The sequence below is a fragment of the Podarcis gaigeae genome (assembly GCF_964106915.1).
Source record: "Podarcis gaigeae genome assembly, chromosome: 6".
Taxonomy (NCBI): Eukaryota; Metazoa; Chordata; class Lepidosauria; order Squamata; family Lacertidae; genus Podarcis; species Podarcis gaigeae.
In genome coordinates, this window is record NC_139682.1 from 48736462 (window position 1) to 48761950 (window position 25489).

The 25489-nt window shown below is 41.0% G+C and overlaps 1 protein-coding gene across 1 annotated transcript; it reads left to right on the forward strand.

Moving 5' to 3' along the window:
- Positions 1 to 14007: 14007 nt before the first annotated feature.
- Positions 14008 to 19071, forward strand: PROK1 (prokineticin 1). The gene is made up of 3 exons (XM_083745259.1): positions 14008 to 14308; positions 17897 to 18022; positions 18576 to 19071. Exons 1-3 carry the CDS (start codon positions 14237 to 14239, stop codon positions 18693 to 18695), a joined length of 318 nt encoding a protein of 105 aa, XP_083601385.1. The 5' UTR covers positions 14008 to 14236; the 3' UTR covers positions 18696 to 19071.
- Positions 19072 to 25489: the final 6418 nt, after the last annotated feature.

A 25489-nucleotide genomic window follows, 5' to 3' on the forward strand; every position in this document is an offset into this window, starting at 1 on the left:
GGAACCCCTGCTATATAGTATATATTCAACACAAAAAACAGCGACAATTTGTTGTTGACAAAGGACAGCTGGACATATAAAGGGCCCCATTACCATTAGTAGCTTGGGGCCTCATCAAACCTAAATCCGGCCCTGCTGATTCTTCTAATGATATATATTGGAAATTTGTGTTTCTATAGCAGATTTCAAGCATGCAAATTCTCAACAATCATTACATCCCCTGTGTAGAGGAGGCCAGTATTTACTAAGGATGGTGAGTGGGATGAGGTAGTGCTCTGAGAAGTGGTGGCTGTGAAGCTATTTGGATCCCCTTTACGGACACTACCGTATTTTTCGCTCTATAACACGTACCTGACCATAACACGCACGTAGTTTTTAGAGAAGGAAAACAAGAAAAAATATATTCTAAATGAAACAGTGGATGTATGATTTTTGTGGTTCATGCTATGGCCACAGACATGTGATCTGACAGTGAGTTTGGAGTAACCCAATGCAAAAATCCTGAGGATCCTTTGTAACCACGTTTTAAGTGGGGAGGGAAGGAAAAGCACTCAAGGGACAAGGAGCATGTGTGGGGTACTGCTAATAATGAAGAAGAGGGGTATAAGGGGAGAAGGCTCCTCTCCTCTCCCGCTTTGCTCCTTTAAAGAAGCAGGCTCTCTGTCCCTCTCTCCTCCCCACTCAGCAGCTCTTCTCCCGCTTTGCTGTTTCAAAGCGAGCCACGGAGGAGGGAAGGAAGGGGAACCATGGATCCTCTGCTCACGACTGCAGCAGATCCCCCCCACGACCCGTAGGCATTCCCTTCATATCACGCACAGACATTTCCCCTTACTTTCTAGGAGGAAAAAAGTGAGTGTTATGGTGCAAAAAATACGGTATATCAGCACAGAGATAATGAAACAGAAGGTTGTTCTTAGATCCATATTCACTTAAAAGTGCAGATAATAGTTTGAATAGGGGATTCTTGTCTTAAAGAGCTCCATGCACACACACAAAACACACCATGCATTTAACACACACAGAGAGAAGAATCCTTATAACTGTGGCTTCCTCCTCACAGAGCTGCAATTCCCAGCACCCTTAACAATCTGCACTTCCCGGGATTCTGTGGGTGGGTGCTTTAAATCTATGCAGTCCCAAATTACTCAGGACCCCATTGACTATGAATATGTAATAATAAAGACACATTCAAATGAATTTTGGGAAGGGGAAAAACAAAACAAAAAATTAGCAAGCAATCTTGCTCAAATTATCCTTTTTATGCTGCCCCAGATTTTGTGTTCATGCTATCCCTCTGTGGCTTAGGCATAACAAAATATGATTGCAGGCTTCTTCTTCTTTTTTAAAAAAAGACTTACTTTTTTTTAGATTCCCTACTTTAAATGTAGGGATATTTGGTTCTATGCTTCTGAGATGGATGTATTTTAAAACTAAGATTCATGCTCACTCTTTTCTCTTAAAAATGGCTACTCTCAGAACTGATTTTGCAAACTCCTTACCAGAATCAGGCTGCAGTCCCCACTCCTTTACAGCTCCAGCTGACTTGCCCCCAAAGACATATGTCATTACTGGAATTGAGTACTGGGTTCTGTGTATTAAATAAATGCCACATTAATTCTTTTGCTTCAGCACTCTTTCCCTGATGAGCATGTCAGAAGCGAAAAGAGTGATGTCTCTATTGATACTCCCAATCGCCTATGAGGATGTAAGATGTACATAATTCCATCCATCTTAAAAGCACAAGCCGAGAGTGAAAAACCAATTGACTTACTTGGGGGAAATAAAGGTTTATCATTTTGTGGACAAGTAACTATGAACAAGAGAGAAAGTTCCTTCATCATTCTCCTCAGTCCAGAATCCAGTGTGTTAAACAGCTCTGGAAACAGCTCTGATCCTCTCTACCCCAGCAGCTATACTGTATAAGGCCACTCAGCTGACAAACAACATCCGAAAAAGATGTTTCACCTATGCACACTGGATACCCAAACATGAAAATCCATATATATTCCACCTCATTCTCACCTCATATATTCCATATATATTCCACCTCATTTGCATGCATGTGCAGCATGCAAATGCATTCTGATTACAGCAAGCTAAACATTTACTGCAACACTCTGCTCAACTGATTTATATCAACAAGGTGCTATTCCAAATCGTATACCGCTTTTCAGCAGCAACAAATAAAGTTTGAAAGTGGTTTCCATCATAAAATAAGATTCTATCCAAAGCAAGACTTAAAACTCATAAAAATCTAAACACAACTTTAATACTTTAAATCAGCTAAAGCAACAGCAAGATACGAAGAAGAAGAAGAAGAAGAAGAAGAAGAAGAAGAAGAAGAAGAAGAAGCTCCTCACAAATCTGTCAGATAAAAAATAAATGATATAGCTGTTTGTGAAAGGTTGCCAAAGAACATGCAGCCTTCCCCCAAGAGGGCATTCCACAATACTGCAGGCACATCAAAGAAAGCCCTGTTCCTATTTGTTGTTTAGTCATTTAGTCGTGTCAGACTCTTCGTGACCCCATGGACCAGAGCACGCCAGGCACTTCTGTCTTCCCGCAGTTTGGTCAAACTCATGCTGGTAGCTTCGAGAACACTATCCAGCCATCTATTGGATGTTCCTATTAGATGACAATTTAGCATGCAGTTCAGTAGTAGGGACATGGGTGGCGCTGTGGGTTAAACCACAGAGCCTAGGACTTGTCAATCAGAAGGTTGGCAGTTCGAATCCCTGCGACGGGGTGAGCTCCCGTTGCTCGGTCCCAGCTCCTGCCAACCTAGCAGTTTGAAAGCACGTCAAAGTGCAAGTAGATAACTAGGTACCACTCCGGCGGGAAGGTAAATGGCATTTCCATGCACTGCTCTGGTTCACCAGAAGCGGCTTAGTCATGCTGGCCACATGACCCGGAAGCTGTACGCTGGCTCCCTCGGCCAGTAAAGCAAGATGAGCACCGCAACCCCAGAGTCGGCCACGACTGGACCTAATGGTCAGGGGTCCCTTTACCTTTACAGTGGTACCTCGGGTTAAGTACTTAATTTGTTCCGGAGGTCCATTCTTAACCTGAAACTGTTCTTAACCTGAAGCACCACTTTAGCTAATGGGGCCTCCCACTGCTGCCGCGCCGCCGGAGCACGATTTCTGTTCTCATCCTGAAGCAAAGTTCTTAACCTGAAGCACTATTTCTGGGTTGGCGGAGTCTGTAACCTGAAGCGTATGTAACCTGAGGTACCACTGTACCTTTACCAGTAGTTTGGCCACACAGGTGGATCTAAAAGCTTTAGTTTTATGAGGCTGTATTTAACAAAAGTTGCACACAGACCTTCGAATTCTTATCCTAAAACCTCCAAGGTAGCATTTAGTGATATGGCCTGAGTTTATTTATCTCTCTGTGATATCAGAGGAGCTAGGGCAGTGCATACGCAGATGACAGATTCATTAACTAGAAGTTGGTGGGGAGGTGCAGACATGGGGAAACAAATCATGTTATGCAGTGAAAACATCCCTGTTGTGTACAGCAGGGAAAAAATGGGACTTGAAATGCAGTGGGGGGGGGGGTTGGACACACAACCTCAGTGGTTTCAAACTGCTAATAGGTACATAGCTGTAGTGCAGCTGAGTAATTTATTATTTGGGGTTAACACAAAATCCAAGTTGGACACAGATTTATCTCTCAAACAAGCATGAAGGTTGCTAAAAGAAAAACACACCTGGATAAAACTGAACAAAATGCTTTCAGACAACAAGATAAAGTGTAAAGCCTAAATATATTTTTCCTTTGTGTTTCTGACATAAGAATCTCACCTGCTTATCCTCCTAAATCCATCAATCCATGCCATACATACAGTACTTTTATAGAAGGCTCTCTTTTCAGGCATCAGTATTACACCTGCCTGGTCCTATCCTCCAGAGCAGGAGAAAACAAGTTTTCTCCATCTTCCATGTGACAACCCTTTAGATATTTGAAGATGGCCATAACATCTGCTGTGTCTCCTCTTTACTAGACAAAGCATACCAAATTCCTTCAACTGTTCCTCATAAGGCTTGGATTCCAGACCCTTTATCATCCTGGTTGCCCTCCTCTGCACACATTCCCACTTACATTGTGGCACCCAGAACTGGATACAGTATTTCAGGTGTGGTCTGACCAAGGCAGAATTAAGCAGTAGTATTACTTCCCTTGATCTGGACACTATTCTTCTGTTGATGCAGCCTAGAATAGCAGTAGGTTTTTTTGCTACTGCATCACACTGTTGACTTGTGTTAAGCTTGTGATCTTCTGAGACTCCTTGATCCTTTTCACATGTACTTGCAAGCCAGGTACCCCCCCCCCCCATCTTATATTTGTGTAGCTGGCTCTTCCCACCTAAGTGTAGAACCTTACATTTGTCCCTATTTAAATTCATTTTGTTACTTTTGGCCCAGTTCTCCAACCTGTTCAGATCATCTTGAATCCCTATTCTGTCTTCTGCAGCATTGGCTACTCCTTCCAGTTTGGTGACATCTGAAAATCTGATGAGTGTCCCTTCAGTACCTTGACCCAAGTCATTATAAAGATGTTGAACAACAATGAGGGATCTGCGGCATCCCTCTTGTCCCTTTTTTCCAGGATGACAAGGAACCATTAGCAAACACTCTTTGGGTTTGGTCAGTCAAGCAGCTACAAATCCACCTATAACAGTAGCTTCAACCAGCCCACATTTTACCAGCTTCTCCACAAGAATATCACTGGAGACTTTCTCAAAAGCCTTACTGAAATCAAGATACATGACATATATGCATTTCCCTGATCCACCAAGCTTGTAACTCTATCAGAAGCAGAAATGATTGATTTATATACTGCTTAATAATCATTTAAAAATCTCAATGTGGTTTACATAAAATGGTATACAATATTAATTAAAAATAGCAATAAAAGCAGACTTTTAAGGCAGTAGACAACATAAAGTTATCAAAATATAAATAAAATCAAGAGGTTTTTTAAAGGTAGACTTGCCTAAACAAAAAAGTTCTTAGCAAGTGCCAAAACATTGCAAAGAAGGCATCTGCCTAATATTAATAGGCAGGCAATGCCAGAATGTAAGTGCTGCTTCACTGAAAGATTGACTTCCGCCGCTTCTCTGCTCTCCCTCAGGGCAAGAAGCCCCGTTGTAGCAGCTGGAGGAGGGAGGAACCATTTCTGGGCACTAGATGGCGGCAGTTTCCAAACTGTTTCAAGTTCTCTTTGGGTAGCAACAACAGCTAGGAGAACATCTTAAGAACTATTTCTAAAGTTCCTTAACAGTTGCAACAGGTAGCAGACAAGAACAAAAAAACCACTTAAAGGTTTTATGTTCAAACAAGTGGTATATAATGGTTATTAATTAAAATAAATTAAAATAAAATAAATAAAATAATATTCTCCTCTGCCCCATCCCAGGAATACCCTAGAGCAGCACTACACTGAATACAATGTCTTTGCTCCTGAGCTTTTTGAACATGAGTCTTGCATCATGTCTCCTGCATTGCCTGCCACATGCTTAAGTTTATTCATGTTCCTCCGGTCCATCTCAGGTCTACCTAACAGCGTGTACCAACAATCTTCAACCTGCTTAGTATGGTCGAAGCAATGTCCTTGCTTTGCAAGAAGGATGAATACAGCTGCTAATGTGATTGCCAAGTGGGCCATGATTGTTGTGTGAATATAACTGCATCAATATGGCCTAATTTCCCCAGGGGCATTAAAAGAAGCTCTGCTGCTTAATCCTGCCCTTTCCTCCATTCTGACTCTGACCTTCCAAATCTGGTGGGGCCATCAGTAGATTTTAACTGATGAGTTTCTGGTGCTTCCTTTACAACGCAGCTCTTCAAATTTCCAGAGGGACCCATCCAGGGTGATGCCTAACAATTCATCATCGAATATTTCCGACAGAGAGTAGATGTTCACCTCACACTGTGAGGCGTCAAAGGCACCTTACTGAATTGCAGCTGAGCTTCAGATGATATAAAGGAGTTCTAGGAAGAACTGCATGAACGCAGAGAACTGACTAAACAATAGCATCTTCTGTTTTAGTGTGTGAAAAGCCAGACATGATCCATATGCACAGTAACAAAAATATTACTCCTCCCACAAGGATGCTCTCATTTGGTGCTGCAGCTATAGCTGGAAGCAGTTTTCTGTTATAACACTTTAGACTGTGTAGTATTTAAATAGTGCCTAGCGTGGTGGGACAGAGCTGTTCTCCCTTCCTTATTCTGACAAGGTGAGACAGGGTGGTGTCATTCTTCATTGTCTGCCTGTGTTTATTTGGCAAAAGTTTGCGCTCCTGTTCTCATATTGACAAGACTTCCATTTTCTGAAGCCTTCTTATCTCTAACAGCTTCCTTGACTCTTCATTAACCATTGTGGTAACCTCTTGGCCTTGGTGGTCCATTTCCTGATGTGAGGCATACATTCTAGGCCTGCAGTTGAAGAAAATGGCTCTGTTGCTATTACATCTAGTCAGGAGATAAGCTAATATAGCTTTTATGAAAACACATTTGCTTACACGAGCTGTTTAAATTGGCCTTTTGGTCCCATCTTCTTTTCGTGGTGGGCAATACATTTTCATTGGCTTATCCAATGTAGATGACTTACTGTTGCTGTTAGATAGAGCCTGAGCAGTTAAGGCTGCTTCCTGTAATTCACTTCATTAAGTCAGAAGCAAAGTGCTTTGAAATACATTGATGCTTCACTAAAATAAGTCTTTTCTTTACAATTGTGTCTATCACTGTGAGGAAGATATTGCTGTAGCAGAACTTGCCAAGGAATGATGCATCTATTTGATATAAGGAATAGGATGCTGGTCAGGAAGGTTCAGGTTGCAATCCTATTTATGCTTAACAATGAGTAAGTCCCAGTTGACTTCTGAGTAAACATGCAGAATACCTTCTTAGCCCCAAATTGTCTGGGTGGCCTTGGGCATGTTTTGTGAGCCTGTTAAAATGTGTGTCTGCCAAAGTGGATGGATGGATAGAATTTTAGATTTGGAAGGGTCCATGGTGATCATCTTTTAGATCCTCCTGCTCCTGTAGGATACAACAACAGCATCTCTTGAAGAATGCTATGTAACTTCTACTTAAATAGCACCAGCATAGATGCCACCACCATCTTCCAAAGCAGTTTGGTCCAGTGTCAAACACATCCTATTTAGGAAGGTTTTCCTCTCATTTAGCCAAGATCTGCTTCTCTGCATCTTCCACCCATTGGTTCTCATGCTGCCCTCTGGGGCAACCAAGAACAAATTCCCTTCATCTTCTGCCTGACAGCCCTTCAGATATTTGAAGACAGTTATCATATCCTCACTGGGGAGGGCATTCCGTAGTTGGGGTGCCACTACAGAAAAGGCCCTTTCTTCACTGCACCTCCCTCTCCCTCATTTCAACAGAACCTGTGCAGGACAACTTCCTAGAGGATTGTGCCCAGTCTTTCCACCCCTCACAGCTGAGAATACAGCTAGGTTTTATCTATTCTCATTTCCTTTTGCTGTAGATTCAAGCTCTGCAAAGCAAATAATTTTTTAAGCTTCTCTCAGACTCAAGCAGTGTTGTTGTTTTTCAGAAGCCACACTGAAAAAAATCACTGCAAGCCAGCAAGGTTCTTCTTCTCAGAAAGTAAATGTGCAGAGTCAAAGACAGATACAAATAGACTGCCAGTTACAGTAAATTCCCATCTTGTGTGTCAATAGATCCAGCCTTGTCAGATGAGAAAATTAAAATGTTATTGATCTGGGAAACTAAGCAAAGCTTTTGAGAAACTCTCTGTTTGAAAAATGCTCCTTGTTCTGCCTTGCCAGGGCAGGTGCCTGGTAGAAGAGGCACTGGGCAAAGTGTCCTTTGGGCACCCTTTTGGTCCCCCACCCCAGAGTCAGGTGTGGTGTGGATGATGCCACTGCTGCAGGCAAGTTTTCTCAGTAGAGCAAATGCCTCTTCTGAAGCAATTGATCTCATTCCACCACACACACAACACCCAGGCAGATCAGTGCCTTCATGTCACACGTGTGGACGTTCCAGAAGCAATTGGTTGGCCACTATTAGAAACAAGACTACATGGTGCTTTCTCTGAGCATGCAGGGCTCTTTTTTGTTCTCTTCCTCTTAAGGACTATTTTGTGGTGGGGAACCTTTTTTTGCCCTGAAAGCCACATTTATTTCTGGACAGCATTCTGAGGGCCGCATACTAGTGGTGGGAAGGGCCAGAGGCAAGAAGTGGGCAGAGCAATGAATGGCAATTTTACCTTTGTACAAGAAGCTAGATTATATGCACACTCTCACACCCCTCCATCCAGACAAGCAAAAGGTGTAATCACAGTTCAAGTTCACACTCTAGCTGGGCAAAAGCATGGGTGGGTGGGTGGGTGGGTGGGAGGGAGTAGGACCAGTGAGGGATGTGGCCTGAGGAAATTTCTGAGGGCCAGATGGACTGCCAGATGAACTATGCCCAGGCCTGATGTTCCTCACATTATTATTATTATTATTATTATTATTATTATTATTATTATTATTATTAATAATACCCCACCCTTCTGGCTGGGTTTCCCCAGCCACTCTGGGCGGCTTCCAGCAAAATATTAAAATACAATAGTCTATTAAACATTAAAAGCTTGCCTAAAAAGGGTTGTCTTCAGATGTCTTCTAAACGCCTGGTAGTTGTTTTTCTCTTTGACATCTGGTGGGAGGGAATTCCACAGGGTAGGTGCCTGTACTAAGAAGGCCCTCTGCCTGGTTCCCTGTAGCTTGGCTTCTTGCAGTCAGGGAACCGCCAGAAAGCCCTCGGTGCTGGACCTCAGTGTCCGAGCAGAACAATGTCCGAGCAGAACAATGGGGGTGGAGACGCTCCTTCAGGTATACTGGGCCGAGGCCATTTAGGGTGCTTTTCCAGTGCTTTTCTTCTAGGGGAAAAAAGTGCTGGTACTCCGTACCCTTGAGTACTCTCGGGGGGGGGGGGACTATATCTGTTTCTTTAATAGAATAGTGGCATCCTCCCTGTGGAACACTTTCCCTTCAGATGTCAAGGAGATAAGAATTACATAACTTTTAGAAGACATCTGAAGGCAACCCTGTATTGGGAAGTTTTTAATGTTTGATGCTTTATTATGTTTTGATATATGCTGTAATATATCAGGGTGGCTGGGGAAACCCAGCCAGATGGGCGGGGAATAATAATAATAATAAATGGAGAGAGACTGGATGAATGGTGTGTGTGTGTGTGTGTGTGTGTGTGCGCGCGCACACACACACACACACACACACACACACATTCATGCATGTATGTGAATTATCTCATTTGTGAATGACTAGAACACAACCTCCAAGGGTGGAGTCACATGCCTTTACAATCCATTGATCCCAGTTCATAAATTAAATGAAGGAAGTGTGGTTGCCAATGGGATGAGAAACCCTAACCACAGGACACAACACAGGCAACAGGTCAGCTTTGCCTCACAGGATGTACCTTTGTATTGCCACATTTGATTTCTGCTCACTTGCTGGGATAAGCTCTTATTTGCTTGGTTTCTTCGGTGGTTCACGGTAATTAACTCACAGCCATGCACCCTGGGATGGTATTGAAGCACCAGGGCAATCTAAAAAGTCCCATCTTCTAAATAATTACTGGTTCCCAGCAGAGAAAGTTGCTGATGCACTTTTAGAGAACTGGGTAATTAAACATGGCATATGTTCATCTAAATTAGGAACAGGAAATGTGCTTCCAGCTATATAGTTCAACTATCTAGCATATATTCCATTGGCGTCAAATCTATTGCTAAATTTCCAGTAGATTTCTAACTGCAATAAACATGAAAAGGCTTGACTATAAGCTCCATTCTGACATTTCCCCTTCTTCAAGCTAAACAGTTTTGATAGTTTTGTTTTCAGATTCCATCCATAGCCCTGGTCTCTCCATTTCAATTGTTAACAAACAAAGGAGTTCATTCTTTCCTTTCTTTTGAATTTCCTTTCTGTTTTGATTCGTTCTTTTACTTTGCTTCATGTTGCATTACTCTAATACCATTTTACAACACAAGCCCATGCAGAACTACATGGAATTAAGCCCCATTGAGTTCAATGGGCCATACTGCAAGGTAAGTAAAAGCAGGGTGTAAGATGTTCCTGCTAAACATCAGGAAAATCTTTCTGACAGTAAGAGCTGTTCAACAGTGGAACGGTCTCCCTTAGGAAGTTGTGCTTTTAAAGCAGAGGTTGGGTGGCCATCTGTCATGGATGCTTTAGCTGAGATTCCTGCATTGCAGGGGGTTAGACTAGAGATGATTCTTGGGGTCCCATCTACAATTCTAAGTTTCTATGATTTTATGACTTGATTGTAAAAAAAAAAAAAAACTTTCATAGAGATTTACAAATAAGATAAACAAATAAGGCTATATAAAATTACAAATGTTTAGTTTGACCCTCACCTAATCTAAGGTTAAATTGTTATAATTTAAATTTCGGCATATTTCTTTTCTTCCTCTAGCTTAATTTATTTTGTCTTTTGTAAATACACCATGTTACACAATATATTAGATTACAAGCCCATCTAGGCAAGACCTATTTTCCTTAGGCTTTTATCTTTTAGGTGCTCAATAAATTATGAACATTGGTATTAAACACATCAGTTTCAACTGAGTTATCTTTAAAGAATTATGCTGAGTGCATCAGACTCCTTCATGCATTGCTTTATACCCATATAGCTGGTTGGTCTAGTAAGCATATTAAACGAGGATTTCCCTGACATATTACCATTTCCTAATTACTTTGAAGTAAGACTTGGAACTTGCCTTATCAATCACAAACTGAGTGATACACCATATTACACAGTGTCTGGTGATCTTCTGAGGAGTCCTGCATACCTGAACATTTTCTTAGTGTATATTAATATGCAGCTCCCAACCCAATCAAAGAAATTGAATGGAGCAATTTTTACCCCCACAATTTATAGACGGTTTGCCCTTTAAGGATCTGAGTTCAATACAAGGAGGTAGAACCTGGTAGAAGTAGTCTGGGGGCAGGGGTTCAGAAAGAGGCTATGTCAGAGCAGGCTTCAGGACCATGGATAGCTGTATTGGAGCTATCCATTGTCCTGCAACTCCTGATTCATCTTGCTTTGTGGCATCTGGCATCCAACCAGAATACACCACTTTTCTTATGTTCTTATTGACTCACTAGGGTTCAAACTATCGCATCATGTTCTGCGATTCTTTCCTTCACATTTTAAAGCTAAAGTAGCCTGTGGCGGGCCAAGTCTCCTCTTTCAGAGGACAGAGTGGGGATGGAGGAGAAAGTTGATGGAGGGAAAGACAGGAGAAAAAGAGAAGAGGAGGAAGAAAAGAAGGAGAAAGACAATCATATGTGCTGAAAACAAATTAAGCACATCTCTTGGTGTAGGTGGGTGTAAATGGTGGGCACTGGTTATGAAAAAGATAGAGCCTAATGCAATAGAAGGACAGGATTGTTGTCAATGATTATGGTGAAGGTGGGAAGGAGAAGAATGAGAACAACTATAGCAGCAACAGCCTCTACAGATCCAGGATCACACTGGAGGATTTCAGTGCTGGCAAAAAGCAAGTAAGGTTAGTTGAAAATAAATGTCACCCTAAGGCAAATGCCAGGAAGATTAATAGGAGGAGTCTAGGGGCTCCTGGTTTATAATTCTAATTCTAATTATAATTCCTGACTCATCAGGATGCTGCAATATAAATACATCAGTGGTTTATTTATTACCTATTCTGACTTAAGCAGATAGGTGGGTACTCACAAATGACTTATAATAAAACGGAAACATTTCTCTCCACAGTTAACTAATTTGTGCTTGCAATGCTCTTGCACATAGTCAAGCCATACTTTGCATGTTATTCTGCCATCGGACCTTGGAACCCTGTGGACGAGTTGCTCTTTTTTCACATTTATCCTGCTTTTGGCATATGTGCCATGTTCATTTGCCATGAGAAGATGCTGTTGTTTTGCTTGCTGCTGATCGATGCTTTGGGGTCCCTTGAGAAATCCTCTTTACTGTGCAGTCATGATGATTTATGCAGCTGATGGTGTCAGGGATGTTATACAGCATTCTGCTTTCAATATTGCCTGTAAAGGTTTTGGGGTGAACATATTGCTTCATTGCCAATCACTGCATGTCCCATAACGTCCTGCTAAAATCCTGCAGCTTTTTTTACTAAAAATGTGCCAGGATTTTCTTGTCCCACTTTGGTTGCATCACAGTGCAGGGGTGCACCTCCAGATGACATGATATACTGCAGAAAACACCGGCAAAACAAAACTCCATTCTGGAGGGGCCCTTACACATTGAGTTCTGACTTCTGCTTATTAAATGGGAGGCAACTTCTAGTGTTAGCTTAGTGACTATCCACAAATACCATGAAAGGCACTTTACTTTAAGAAAGTTGCTCAGGTGAGCATGAACTCCCCTTCTTATCTCAGACAGCAGTGAGCCCCACCTTCAGGCATATAAAGTGCTTCTCACAATTAGGGCCAAATTAGATGTAACATCAAATGCATTTAATACAAAGATGCATCATTGTATTTCATGATTACTTTTTAAATAAATATATATATATAAATACTACACCTGGGGAATGCTCTCTGAAAACTATCAGAATCACAGCAGATAGAAAGGCAAAATACAACTTTTAAATGGCTGTTTGCATTGGTGCCAAAAGGGTATTTCCTCCCAATGGAAATAGCAGTTTCAGACAAGCAATTTTAGTTTGGACTGAAGCTGCAATTCTGATAATTAGCAACAACCACCCCCAAAACTTTGTGTGCATTTTTACAAAGAGCTGTTCATGGTGAATGCAGAAGGGCAAGATGATGGCACCCTTCCCCCATTTCTGCTGCATTGGCAGTTGAACTTCAATATTAGTTATGAACAGCCAATGAGGACAAAATGGGGCACATGAGTTCTGAGCACATGTTAATTTATACATAGAGATTCAAATTCAGAAACAAACACTAGAATCTAACTGGAAATGCACTGCATCTCACCACAGTGGGAAAGACTGGGACCAGGGGGCTTTTGATGTGTGTTTGCTGTCCAGGTGCTGACTTATGATGGGCAACTTAAAGGCCCCTGAAGCTCTCCCATCTGATGCCTCTTTCTCATGAAGTTGGACAGAGCCCTTCAAAAAGAGAGCTGTTGTTTCTAAAGTAATAATTTGGATGGCCTAGTTACAGTATCTAGTGTGGCCAGCAAATCTCAAGGGAGAACATGAACTGGGTAGTCCAAGAGCACATGCGATTTCTGTGCTTTATTGTCGTTGTTGCAACAAACAATGCAAACTTAGTAGCAGTGGGCTGAGAGGGGTCCCTTCCTTCTTAACTTACCTAGGTAGTTTGCAGGCTGCTTCCCTCATATAGAAGTGCAGCTAGGAAAGAAGAACAGATGAGAAAATGGTGAACACCTCCCTTTCACCCCAAGTAGCTGATGGCAAAGGCAGAAATTAGCAGAGAAAGGACAATCCCCTGCACCCAGTTAAACTCTGGGTCATTAAATGTGTCTGCATGAACTGCATTTAATACAAAGATGCATCATTGTATTTCATGATTACTATATATATATATATATATATATATATATATATATATATATATATACACACACACACACACACACACACACACTACACCTGGGGAATGCTCTCTGAAAACTATCAGAATCACAGCAGATAGAAAGGGAAAATACAACTTTAAAATGGCTGTCATGGCAAATGTTTGCCACCTTAAACTCCTTGGAGGACCCTTTGAGATCTAAAGGTAATGATAATAGGTGATAATAAATTGGTAAATTCATACAAATGGATAATTAAAGCCACAGGACTTCAACATCTTGTAAATCCACCAACATTACATTAAAAATAAAGCAATCTTAAAAATGACGTGTGATTAAATTCCACGTGCAATAAATCTTTCAAAGCCCCCAGACTGCTGTCATCATCGTCCTCCTGTTTTGCTATGTTATGGATACGAGCCTTGTCTGTGGTATCGGGGATCATCATAGCAAGTCTCACATCAGTAAAAGAGATTGAAAGGGGCTGAGAAGATGTTAAATAGAGAGGCAGGAGAGAGGGGTGTGATCAGCTCTCGTTGAGAACCTAACAAGGCAGGAGGGAGAAGAGGGACTGGCAACACCACAGTGCAGCCGTGACATGAAAGAGAGGCTGTGAAGAGGAGGAAAAAGACAAGGATCTCCTTATTCTTTCAAGCACCATGAAAATAACTATCCAAATCATGTGCATCTTTCTGTTGATAACCTTGTATGAGTGTGCAGTAATCACAGGGGTAAGTTGTTCTTTTCTTTCTATTTCGCTCGTCTGATTCTAATTGTGGCAGAAGGTCTGGCTGGGATGTGTGGAAACTTGTGCCCCATTTGCTAGGAAGATGGGAGCATGATTTTGGCAAGTGTGGGTCAGAAGCAAACTAGAAGCCTGTTCTCCAGAGCAAGAGTCTTCTTGGCAGAAGCCCCAAATCTGCATTTTAAAAACTAGAATTGCTATCATTTAAGGTCACAGCAATACTTACAGTAGCAATTAGAAAGTTGTGTTACCTTCTATTGTCAGCTGATATAAATGGCCATGCTTGATTCAGATTTGGGCTCCGCTACTTAGGTCTAACCACTGCACTGGTAAAGTTGATGGGGCAAGACTGACGGAAAGAAGTGGACTGTGATTTGCATGTTAATATGTTTAGAGCCAGGGTGGAAGAAATGAAGGGATGGCTTTCATTTTTTAATATGACAGTAAAAATGTTACTTTACCCTTTATTAAGGACATAGATCCATTTAATGCAACTTCAGGCTGAAAGAGAGAAAAAACACACAAATCGCACCCTGCAAAATGACAACAAAAGAAATCAAATATCAAAAGAAAAGGACAAGAGTGACACAAAGTATTTAAATAATTTAAGGCTTGCTGTATTTTCAGCTTCACAAAGCTCCAGGTCCTGGAGTCATGGAACTGGGTGCAAATATTTTGCTTGAACTTATATTAAAGTTGGGGGGGCGGTTTGGAAAAATATTCGTGATCATAGAGGAGGGTGGGGAATTAAAATGTGACCCTAACCCATTTATGTAATGGTTCAAGAGTTTAGTGTGCAAGCTAAATGAATGTCAAATTATTTTTCATCTTAATTTTTAAAAACAACAATGCTAAATTTGAGTAGCAATACTGAATAGTAAGAATTGTATTTTTTGGTCTGTGATGCAGAATAGTTCTCTAAATGTTCACTATAAACACAAGCTTAATTATTGAAATGCTTTTCTTCCTTGATAGTGGGTGGAATCACACTAAATCAATTCAGAGCAAACCTATAAAAATTAATGGACCTAAGTTATGTCCATTACTTTCAGTAGGTCTACTTGAAGTAGAACTAACATTGGATACATAGTTTTTGCCACTCAATATTACTGATTCTGTCAAAATTGTTTATTTCCAATATAGAATTTCCTACACAAAATGATGAGAAAACTCCCCCCCCCCCCAAATGCTGCTGTTTCACAACTTAAAGTAGCTTTAAAATGCCTATTATTACCAGAGCTGGTGCAAATTTTATATTTAAAGTATATTTTAACACCTAATTAATACCTCCATGTGTTAATTAAGGCCTTTATAGAAGATTGCAGCAGTTTATTCTGTGTTTAGAAAAATGGCAAAGGGAGCCCCAGAGATGTTTCATAAGTTTCAGTACTGCATGTTACACCATTCATGTGAGAAGAGCACTTGCGTGAACAGCTATTTCCACACAGCAGCTGATTTCTACATCAGCTCTAAGACGAAATTTTGTTTGTGGTTGAACAAGGGCTGTAGGTCAATGGTAGATTGTCTGCTTTGCACGCAAAGGGTTGCAGGTTCAATCCCCAGCATCTCCAAGTACGGCTTGGGAGAAATCTCTGCCTGCAATCCCGGAGAGCAGATGCCAGCCAGTGTTGAGAATACTAAGCTAGATAGAGCAATGGTCTGATGCAATATAAGGCAGCTTCCTATGAAGCTGCTGGGAAATCTCTTTAGAACTAAGGACTGCTTAAGTGTTTATATATATATAGCAGTGGCTTTCTAAAGATGGTGTAGAGGTGGCAGAAAAGCCATTTGATAAAATAGCAACAAAGCATTAATAAGGTGGCTTTCTAACGCTCAAGGCAGCTTGTGCTAAAATTGATGTAAAAGCACAGCATGGAAACTAGGCAGAGTAACCACTCAAGCATTTCAATGCATATATAAGTGAAAATAGTGTATAAAAGCACCATATTATGGGAAATTTCTTTGCAAAAATGTGTAACTATCAGTGGGATTCGCCTAAGGAGTCCCATCAGCTGATGCAAGGACTTCCACTTCTTCAATGGACAAAAATATTACGCGGTTTGGAGTAGCCTGTTCTTTTGAGAAAAAAACAGTATTCTTCTGTGAAAAATAAAGTTGCTTCCAAAGATACGGAGCACTTATTTAAATGTGGCATGGAATTTTTTGTGATATAAATGCTTTTAAATAACTTCATAAATGCTATTCTATATAGGTCTAAAACAAGCAGAACTCAGATTAATTCCAAGTCAAGTGTCAAGTATCACTGTTTCGTCAACACTCCATCACAATCGTCTTCCCCAGCCCCCCAAACAAGGATGAAACTGTCAAACTTCATATTCTAATAACTGGGTTGTGGTAGTTTCATTATTGATGGGTTACTTCCTGTTCCTTAAATAATTCTGATGGCTTCAATGTGATGTCTCATGAATAAGCATGGCAGAACTTGATTTTTATTTGTGTGGCATTTCCTTGAATAAGACTGATACTTATTTTCCTCATCTTTACTTAATTTAAACTATTTGAATTTTAACAGATGCAGCAAATTGCATTATTACGTATTTGTCCTGACTTTTATCTATTTAAATTGTCACAGCTGTGTGAGTGAGTCAGATGGTTTTTGAATGACAGTGGAAGTAGATGTTTTAAAAAGATCAACCCACTTTAGGGCTACATCTATAAACCAATAACCATTTTTTTTAAAAAAATATGCAAGGTTATAGCTAGAAGGGATCTTATGACATATTATCCAATGGAGTGCTCAATGGCAAGATCCATTATGTCCACCCCACCTTTCAGAGGGTGGAATCCAATGTAGCACTGAGTCTCTCCTTCACTCCTTAGCAAACCGTCTCATAACACTATCTAAGGCTACTCTTCCTGAATCCCCAAATGGTTTTAGAGCTTCTAGGGGGACAATGGACACAATTTTCACCACTTGATTACTTCAAGAAAAATGCAGAGAGCAAAACCTACCCCTGTATATGGCATTTATTGACCTGACTAAGGCCTTTGACACTGTAAATCGCAATGCCCTGTGGACTGTCCTTCTGAAAATGAGCTGCCCAGATAAATTTGTGAGCATCCTTCAGCTCCTCCATGTTAATATCACAGCAACAATCCTAGCCACTTTCTGGATGTTCCCACAATGCCACAGAGAGATGCTACATGCTGGGGAAAATAGAAACAATGGGCAGCTCACAGGCACCCACCACAGATTGCTGCAATGCTGTTGCTGTTGCCTTCAGGAAAGGAGCTACTGGAGAAGGCACACTGTGAGGCACTTTATCAGAAAGTCCCTTACCCTTGGTTCCAGCCTTGCCTAAATGTTACTACTGCTTACACAAAAACCTGTGCCCCTATAATCACCACCAACATGGCTACTCTTCCTACTCTGCAATGTCTCCGAGACATAATGGTTTTCTTTCTATCCTAAAAAGCTCTTCACCGGAGATGAGCACCACACCTTTAAATTTCCTAGATACAATTGCACCTCCAGACAAGTCAGTTTGCTGCCAGGAATAGTACTTTCCTCCATGTTGCTAATTCATACTACTGTGGTGCATCTTTCTTCTAGGCCTGTGAAAGGGACCTCCAGTGTGGAGTTGGGACATGCTGCGCCATCAGCTTGTGGCTCCGGGGGCTCCGGATGTGCACGCCATTAGGGCAAGAGGGAGATGAATGCCACCCCATCAGTCATAAGGTATTTGCAAGTGGCCATGGCCCACAAACCAACATCCTTTGATTTTAATGTTCTTAATGACAGGTGGTGCACTTTAAAAAAAAAAAAAAGCAGATGGAGGGGAGTATATTTGGACAGGGTGCTGCCATGCCTGAAGGGGTGTGGAATGTCTCTGAGCAGTGGTTGGCTTGTCTGTCTGCTTGTCTTCAGGCATGGAGGCAAGGACAGAGTGAAGACAGAATAGGGACAGAAGGAGAGGGACATGATACATCTGATGTGGTTGCTTTCTGTCTGATCTTTGTACATGTCTGCTGGCTAGTATTAGAGTCCAACTTGTAGTATTTGTAGATGTCTATTTGTACTCATATTTGCAGTTTAGTCCAGTGAATAGCTTTTGAGATGTAATAGTTAATTGCTTCCACCCCTTGAACCAGATCTGGCTGTGGACCTGGGAGTTCTAGCAAAAACACAAAGTAGATTCCACAAGTCTGCCCAGCTCTGTTCTAAAGCATTTACCTTGGGTTTCAATGACAGCATATTATTAACATTCTTCATTTTGTGTTTTCTCTGAAAGGTCCCTTTCTTTGGAAAACGGCAACATCATACCTGTCCGTGTTTGCCAAACTTCATATGCTCCAAATTCATTGATGGTCGATACCGATGTTCAATAGACTTCAAGAGCATGGACTTTTAATGGAAAGGAAAGCTGCATAGTCCTTCCTAATCTGCAGTGCATATTAAACACATCCTTATGTCTTTGACATCCTATGAGAACAATTCAGTGTCCATTCACACAAGCATTGTCTATTGACATTAATGGAGTCAGTGATTTATCAACACACAAGAATTGTTTTCACAAATGAATCAGGGGAGATTTTAGAATATAATTGATTAATTGAAATAAGTTTGGGGAATGGCTGTTTGCACTCCATCCTAAAAAGGCTGTTGATCAGTTGGGTTTGTCCAGAGCAGACTCTCCAACCCTACACATGTTTCAGACTACATCCCCCATCAGCCTCAGCCACTGGTTTTTAAAGGTTTTCACCTGCCACTCTGAGTATGTGTGCGTGTGAGAAAAAATCAAATCAGGATTGCAATATGGGAGGTTCAAACTTTCCCCCCTATAGATTTCCTCCAATAAAATCCCCTCTGCAACTGCCAGCTGCCCTGTAGGACAAAACCTGTAGGTACGTTCCTCTAGTACTGTGGTCTTGGTTATTTGGTTATATTTCTTCCTCCTCCTCGTCCATGACTGCTATTAAATCTTTAAAGTTCAAAGTCCCATCTAGTTTAGCCCTGCCCCAGTTTTCATTATTAAGGCCTGAATAAGTATTATAAGTTTTTCTGCTATTGGGTGAGCTCTGCAGTTGACATGCACCCCTCTACTGACACACACACACACACACACACACACACACACACACACACACGGAGAGAGGGAGAGAGAGAGAGAGAGTGCTGTATTCTTCCAGTACCAGTTTCCAGGCTTCCATATGCTCTGGACATATGCTTTTTATCTTGACTCAATTTGACAATGTGTACATACATCGAAAAATGGGCTGAACGTGAATTCCTAGCAGGCTCACTGCTGAAGATGTGTATATCCGAATCGCAGCCTCAAGAACATTGCTTTGACTGTGGATTGAAGCCCAGAATTACGGGGCCTGAATATGCCATATAATACGGAATGTTTCTCTGTAATGTGTACATTTGTTTTTTTTAACCATCAAGTGTGCTGTATTGTACTTTGAATTATTTTCCTGCAGTCATTCATAATATTATATATGTATGGAACTTCTGTCTTGTTGTGAAATTGTGGTGTTTTGGGAACTCTTTGGCTGGAGCCAGAGGTTCAAAGCCTTTTCATAGATGCTTGAAAAAGAGGCCACTTCTCACGACACGGACAATTCTCCTACTTTTGCCACTGATAAATAGGTTTTACTGTTTTTGTACAGCTTCAGATACCTGTTTCACCAATAGGACAAAAAGGAAATTGTGCGAATGCACTATGGGAAGAAGACCCTGCAGGATCAGGCCAATGGCCCATCTAGTCCAACATCCTGTTCTCTCAATAGCCAACCAGATGCTTGTGGGAAGCCTGCAAGCAGGAACTGAGCACTCTTCCCACCTGCAATTCTGAGCAACAGGTATTTAGAGGCATGGGGTGTCTGTCAGTGGCAGTAGAATATGACTATCATGGCTAGTAGCAATTGGTAGCCTTGTCCTCTATGAATTTGTCTACTGCTGTGCTGGTTGGCCCTGCTATCACCCCTGTCTGCAATATGGATAAAACAGGGACTGAGATTGAACTAGTCTCTTACACAGAAGTCTAAATGGCCCATGTGCCTATGTTTATGGCCTATAGATATCCCTGTTGTCTATCCCTCTGGCAAGCCTGGGTTCACGTTTCACCCTGTCCTTGGGCAGGTCTCCATTTTTCACTTGGCTCCCCATCTGTAAAATGTGAATAATAGTGGTGTTCCTCACATTATCATTTTGAATGTGACAACTTTGCACATTTAAAATATCATGCAATAAACCCCCCTCCATGTGCCAGACAATGAGAGGTTTGTGCAAGAGGCGATGGCCTGCTAAATGAATTCATACTTGCCACGTACAACATCCTAAAAAGGTTGCTTTGTAGAAAAGGTGACCTACAGAGCTCTTTATTTATTCACTAAGATAAAGTTGGTAACTAATGTGTTTTGACTCATTTAAGTACTTCAGTGTCAAATTCAAATGCCCTGTTGCATCATGACAACTCACGCACAAATCTAATAAGGGAAATATGCAATAAAATTGAATTGAGGAAATAGAACAAGAGAATAGGGAGCCCTGTTGCATCAGGCCAAATGTTTGTCTAGTGCAAATGCCTATCTTGTACCAAGTTGAAGACTAAAAGTGCAAGAAGAGGGAGGATAATCCCATTGCATGGACAGAAATCCTTGTACTGATGGGACAAAGGATATGGATATCACCCATAGTTTTTGCTCTGCCATTCTGTGAGGGCACTGGCAATGAAAAGTAAGTATTCACCAAACATCAGATCGCAATCCCTAAAAGCTGCTGAGATTTAAACAATCTATCCAGCTGTGGGGCACAGCTGTGCAGGACGAAATACCCTTCTGGTGTTAAGAACGTCAGAGCAGCCCTGCTGAATCAGACCAAAGACCTATTTTTAGTCCAGCATCCTGTTTTTCACAATGACAAACCAGATGCCTATGTGAATCACAAACAGTAGCGTGATCCCGTTACTGATATTCATCAGAGTAATTATGTCAACCATAAGCATGTGATAGAATTTTTTAGGAGGCTGTATCATAGAGATGAGCATCATAACTCTGATAACTGCAGGTAATGTGTAGTCATCAAGACTAGTAGCCACTGATAGCCAATCACTTTATCCTCCAAGAAGTCATCTAAACTGGTGGCCCTGAGCACATCTTGTGATAGGAAATTTCATAAACTATGCATTTTTTTATCCAGAAATTAAGACAGATTAGAATCACTGTGTTCATTCACACAACATTTAAAAAAGATGTTCAATCATACAATATTTGTCACAAAATGCAGTTACAAAATGGCAAGCAAAACTGGCAGAGTTGTGCAGGGGTCACATGCAATATCTAACACTAGTCACTGGAACTCCTGTAACCACATTCCACACTGCAATGAATGCGCTAACAAGAGAAGGGACCTCATTTTCCTATCAACATTGAAGTCTTGCATGCTCTGAAGATGTGATATTATTGCACCAGAAGATCAAATTGAATGGAATATTTGAGAAATGAGAAGCATTACTACATATTTTGCATTAAAACGGGCCATCCATACCAATAATGTTTCTGGAGTGCAAACAGGTGCTAGTGGAGAACTTCCATCTGACTGGTATTCAGAATTAGTTGGAGCCACATCATGGCATGAAAAATGTCAGTAACAAACAACCTGTATGAGGTGAATGTTGTTGGAGGACAGATAAATAGCTGGAAATTCTTTTTTTATGTCACTCTCAAACAACAGGAATGTTCAGATATTGGAGGAGCAATGGAGGAATAAAGGTTGGGAGGAGACAGGTCTATATATTTGCATACACTTGAATGAATTAATACAAATATTATTTATTTGCGTAGCAGAAGACATTACAAAAAGCAAAATACATAAAACAGAATCACATACCTTATACAGTTAAAATAATTATTAAAATCAGGCAATCTGTCAGGTAAGAGTTTGCTCTCTTGAAGAATGTAGCTTATCTCTACAATTTTTTTTCCTTAAAATTGCTGCTCTAAAGGCAAAACAAGCCACTTTCTCAGGGGTGCAGAGTGACTTTTGTCCTTTCAGAATTTTTAGTTTTTCTTGCACTGCCAATTGACTTAAAATTTTCAAGAGTCTTCTTAACCCTTGTTGTGTTTGAGATAATTGAATAGCACACACTTGAAAGACATTTACCCATCAGGCTTGGACTTTAACATCTTGGAAGTAGAGCAGAATTCAGGATGTTGTGCAGAAGTTCATCACAAGACATTCAGATTAGGTGCAAATCCATGAGAAAGAATTGGTTCAGATATACCCTAACACACATCTAGGGACACGGGTAGCACTGTGGTCCAAACCACTGATCCTCTTGGGCTTGCTGATCAGAAGGTCGGCAGTTTGAATCCCCATGACAGGGTGAGCTCCCGTTGCTTTGACCCAGCTTTTACCAACCTACCAGCACAAGTAGATAAATAGGTACTACTGTGGCGGGAAGGTAAACAGTGTTCTGTCACACCAGAAGCGGTTTAGTCATGCTGGCCACATGATCCGGAAAGCTGTCTCCAGACAAACACTGGCTCCCTTAGCCTGAAAAGCGAGATGAGTGCTGCAACCCCATAATTGCCTTTGACTGGACTTAAACATCCAGGGATCCTTTACCTTCACCGTTTACCTAGCATGCACCTGCAAAGGTATTGAGAAGCTTATCTCATTCCATTTTGAGCAGCTTATCAAATTTCCATTACAATGCTTAGTCCAATAGCAGTGTTAAATATGTACATTCGTTATTAATAAGAAATCAAAGTGATTCTGCTCAAATATACGTGTTGAGGACCTCAGATAAGAGTGGTAAATTTGCTCTTTGGACATACAATGCCTGTAGATATACCCATCAAGGGCACGAGAACATTCGTTGATATAATGTAGGTGGACTAATAGCTTATATCTGTATAAGGTAGTTTTCTCTGTTCCTAAATGGCTGGCTGCCTCTACCCCTTCCATTTTGCCCCTGTAAATTTGCTGCTGTCACAGGAGAAGTTGGAAGGTACAAATTTCACTGTGTGGAGGAAATTGCACCTTTTTCCTGTTTTGTTTTCACTGCTGTTATTTTTCCACAACGTCTTCTGATGAACCCAGTAACCCATCACCCTTAAGGAAATGACAACTCCCAAAATAAGATTGATTCATTTCTTTTTGTGCAATTTCAGGTCCTTCCTGGCATCCACCCCCCCCCCATTTTTTTCTCTTCTTTTGAAATTTATGATGATTTGTGCTCATGTGCTTTTGAGGTGGTCACACGTGGTCCTGATTTTAATTATGTCTGCACGTGAAAAAAGTTCTGGAGTGCCACAGTGCTTCATTTGCAAGCAGTGCATATTCTGAAATCGTTTACACAAAAATAGATAAATAGAATAAGACCACCACTAATGCACTGTTGTTGTGTCAATAATTTGTTGTGTTATACACCTGCAAGAAATGATGGCACCACATTTTCTTGTGTTTTTTGTCCCAGAGTCAGTTCTACTAAATCCTTTCATTTTTCTATTTTTTCATAGCAAAAGCTATTTTTACTGACCATACAGATCCCCAGAATCTCCAGATAAAATCTTTCTCATGGTTAATCTAGCAGCTAAGTAAAAAGAAATGCAATCAACAGAACTTTCATAAAACCTACCTGCACCAAAACTATACTCCCCCCTGAAAATATAAAACATTGATCAAGTTCATGTAAACTGGAACAGGCCTGCATTTATTTATCACTAGTAGATTATAAGGGAATCCTAGTGAAAAATCAGAATAGGAATTTCGAGCCTGGGTGTAGGAGGAAGTTTGGCACCTGGAGGCTTGATGAAGACTGGAATCAAGGTTTGGGGGGAGAAGAATATTTCTAGGCATTCCTTGTCCTTGGCAGTACTTAACAACATTGGAAAGTAGCCTGTGGCTGCTCACTGAGACAATGTATATGTCATGTATATCTGTTACACCCCTGTTGTAAATATATTTATTTGAAGTAAATCGTCTTGATTTAAATTGAAGTTATTCCCAAGGATGCAGCTTTTTCAAGCATCAGGGGCCTGGAGGTCATGGAAGACTGGGAAGCTAACATTTAAAGCCAGAAGTCTAGCCTGATAGGTAAGGACAGAACTGCTAAAATTAATGGCATGCATAGTTTTGACTGGAAAATAATAGGCTTCTGCCTTTGTTGTGGCTCTTTATTAACCTGAAAGTTAAATGTATGAATCCTGACAATGAAGTTCAGATCCCCATAGCTCTTGAGCCTCCAAAGAATAAACAGCATGCCTTAACAATATGCAAAATTACTGAGATTTTGATCAGACGGTCCAAATGAATCTCATTGCGTACCACTGATCCACTAACAATTCTTCCTGTATCTTAATCACCTGCCCAGGAGGACTTCAGTCCTCCTGCTGAATCAGCATCTCCTTTGCTGGAACACTATCCCCACAAGTGTCTGGGAAAGTGCAGGAGCTCATTCTGATTTCTAGGGGACTCTCTAGAGCATAAACAGAGTTGTAAAGGACTCCTTCAGTAGAGGCTTTGTGGTGGTACTACTCCAATATTTTACTAATGGATCACTCCATGGAGCAGAAAATAAAAAATAAAAATGAAAACAGGTATAGTGCTACAGACATCTTGCTTCTATGAAAGGTTCCTTTCAATCTTGCTTCCATCTTTTTGTTGCATTCCTTCCCCGCTGTGGGGTGTCTTTCTGTTTGTTGACTGCAGAACAGGGCAAGTAATGTGAGCAAAATGCTCATTAAGAACTCAAGAGCATAGCCATAGCTGGTTTTGCTTCTGACTCCTCTCCCAACACTTTCTGCAGTAGGGAGGACCATAACACGCCTTGCCTTCTGCCACAGGGAAAAGGCAGGTGACCCAAATGCAAGAATACATTCTGTACTCCAGTCCTCAACCATGATATGTTTCATATACTCGATGACACTTAAGTTCAGGTCATTACAGGGAGGAGGGTTTTTGCTTTGCTTTACTTTGCTTTTGCTTTATTACATATTTTGTGTTGTTATTTTCTATTTATATGTTGTGAATTGCACTGTGATATTTGAATGAAGGGTGGTATACAAATTTAAATGATAAGCTGTTTAATACAGAGTCAAGGGACGCGGGTGGCGCTGTGGGTTAAACCACAGAGCCTAGGACCTGCCGACCAGAAGGTCGGCGGTTCGAATCCCTGCAATGGCGTGAGCTCCCATT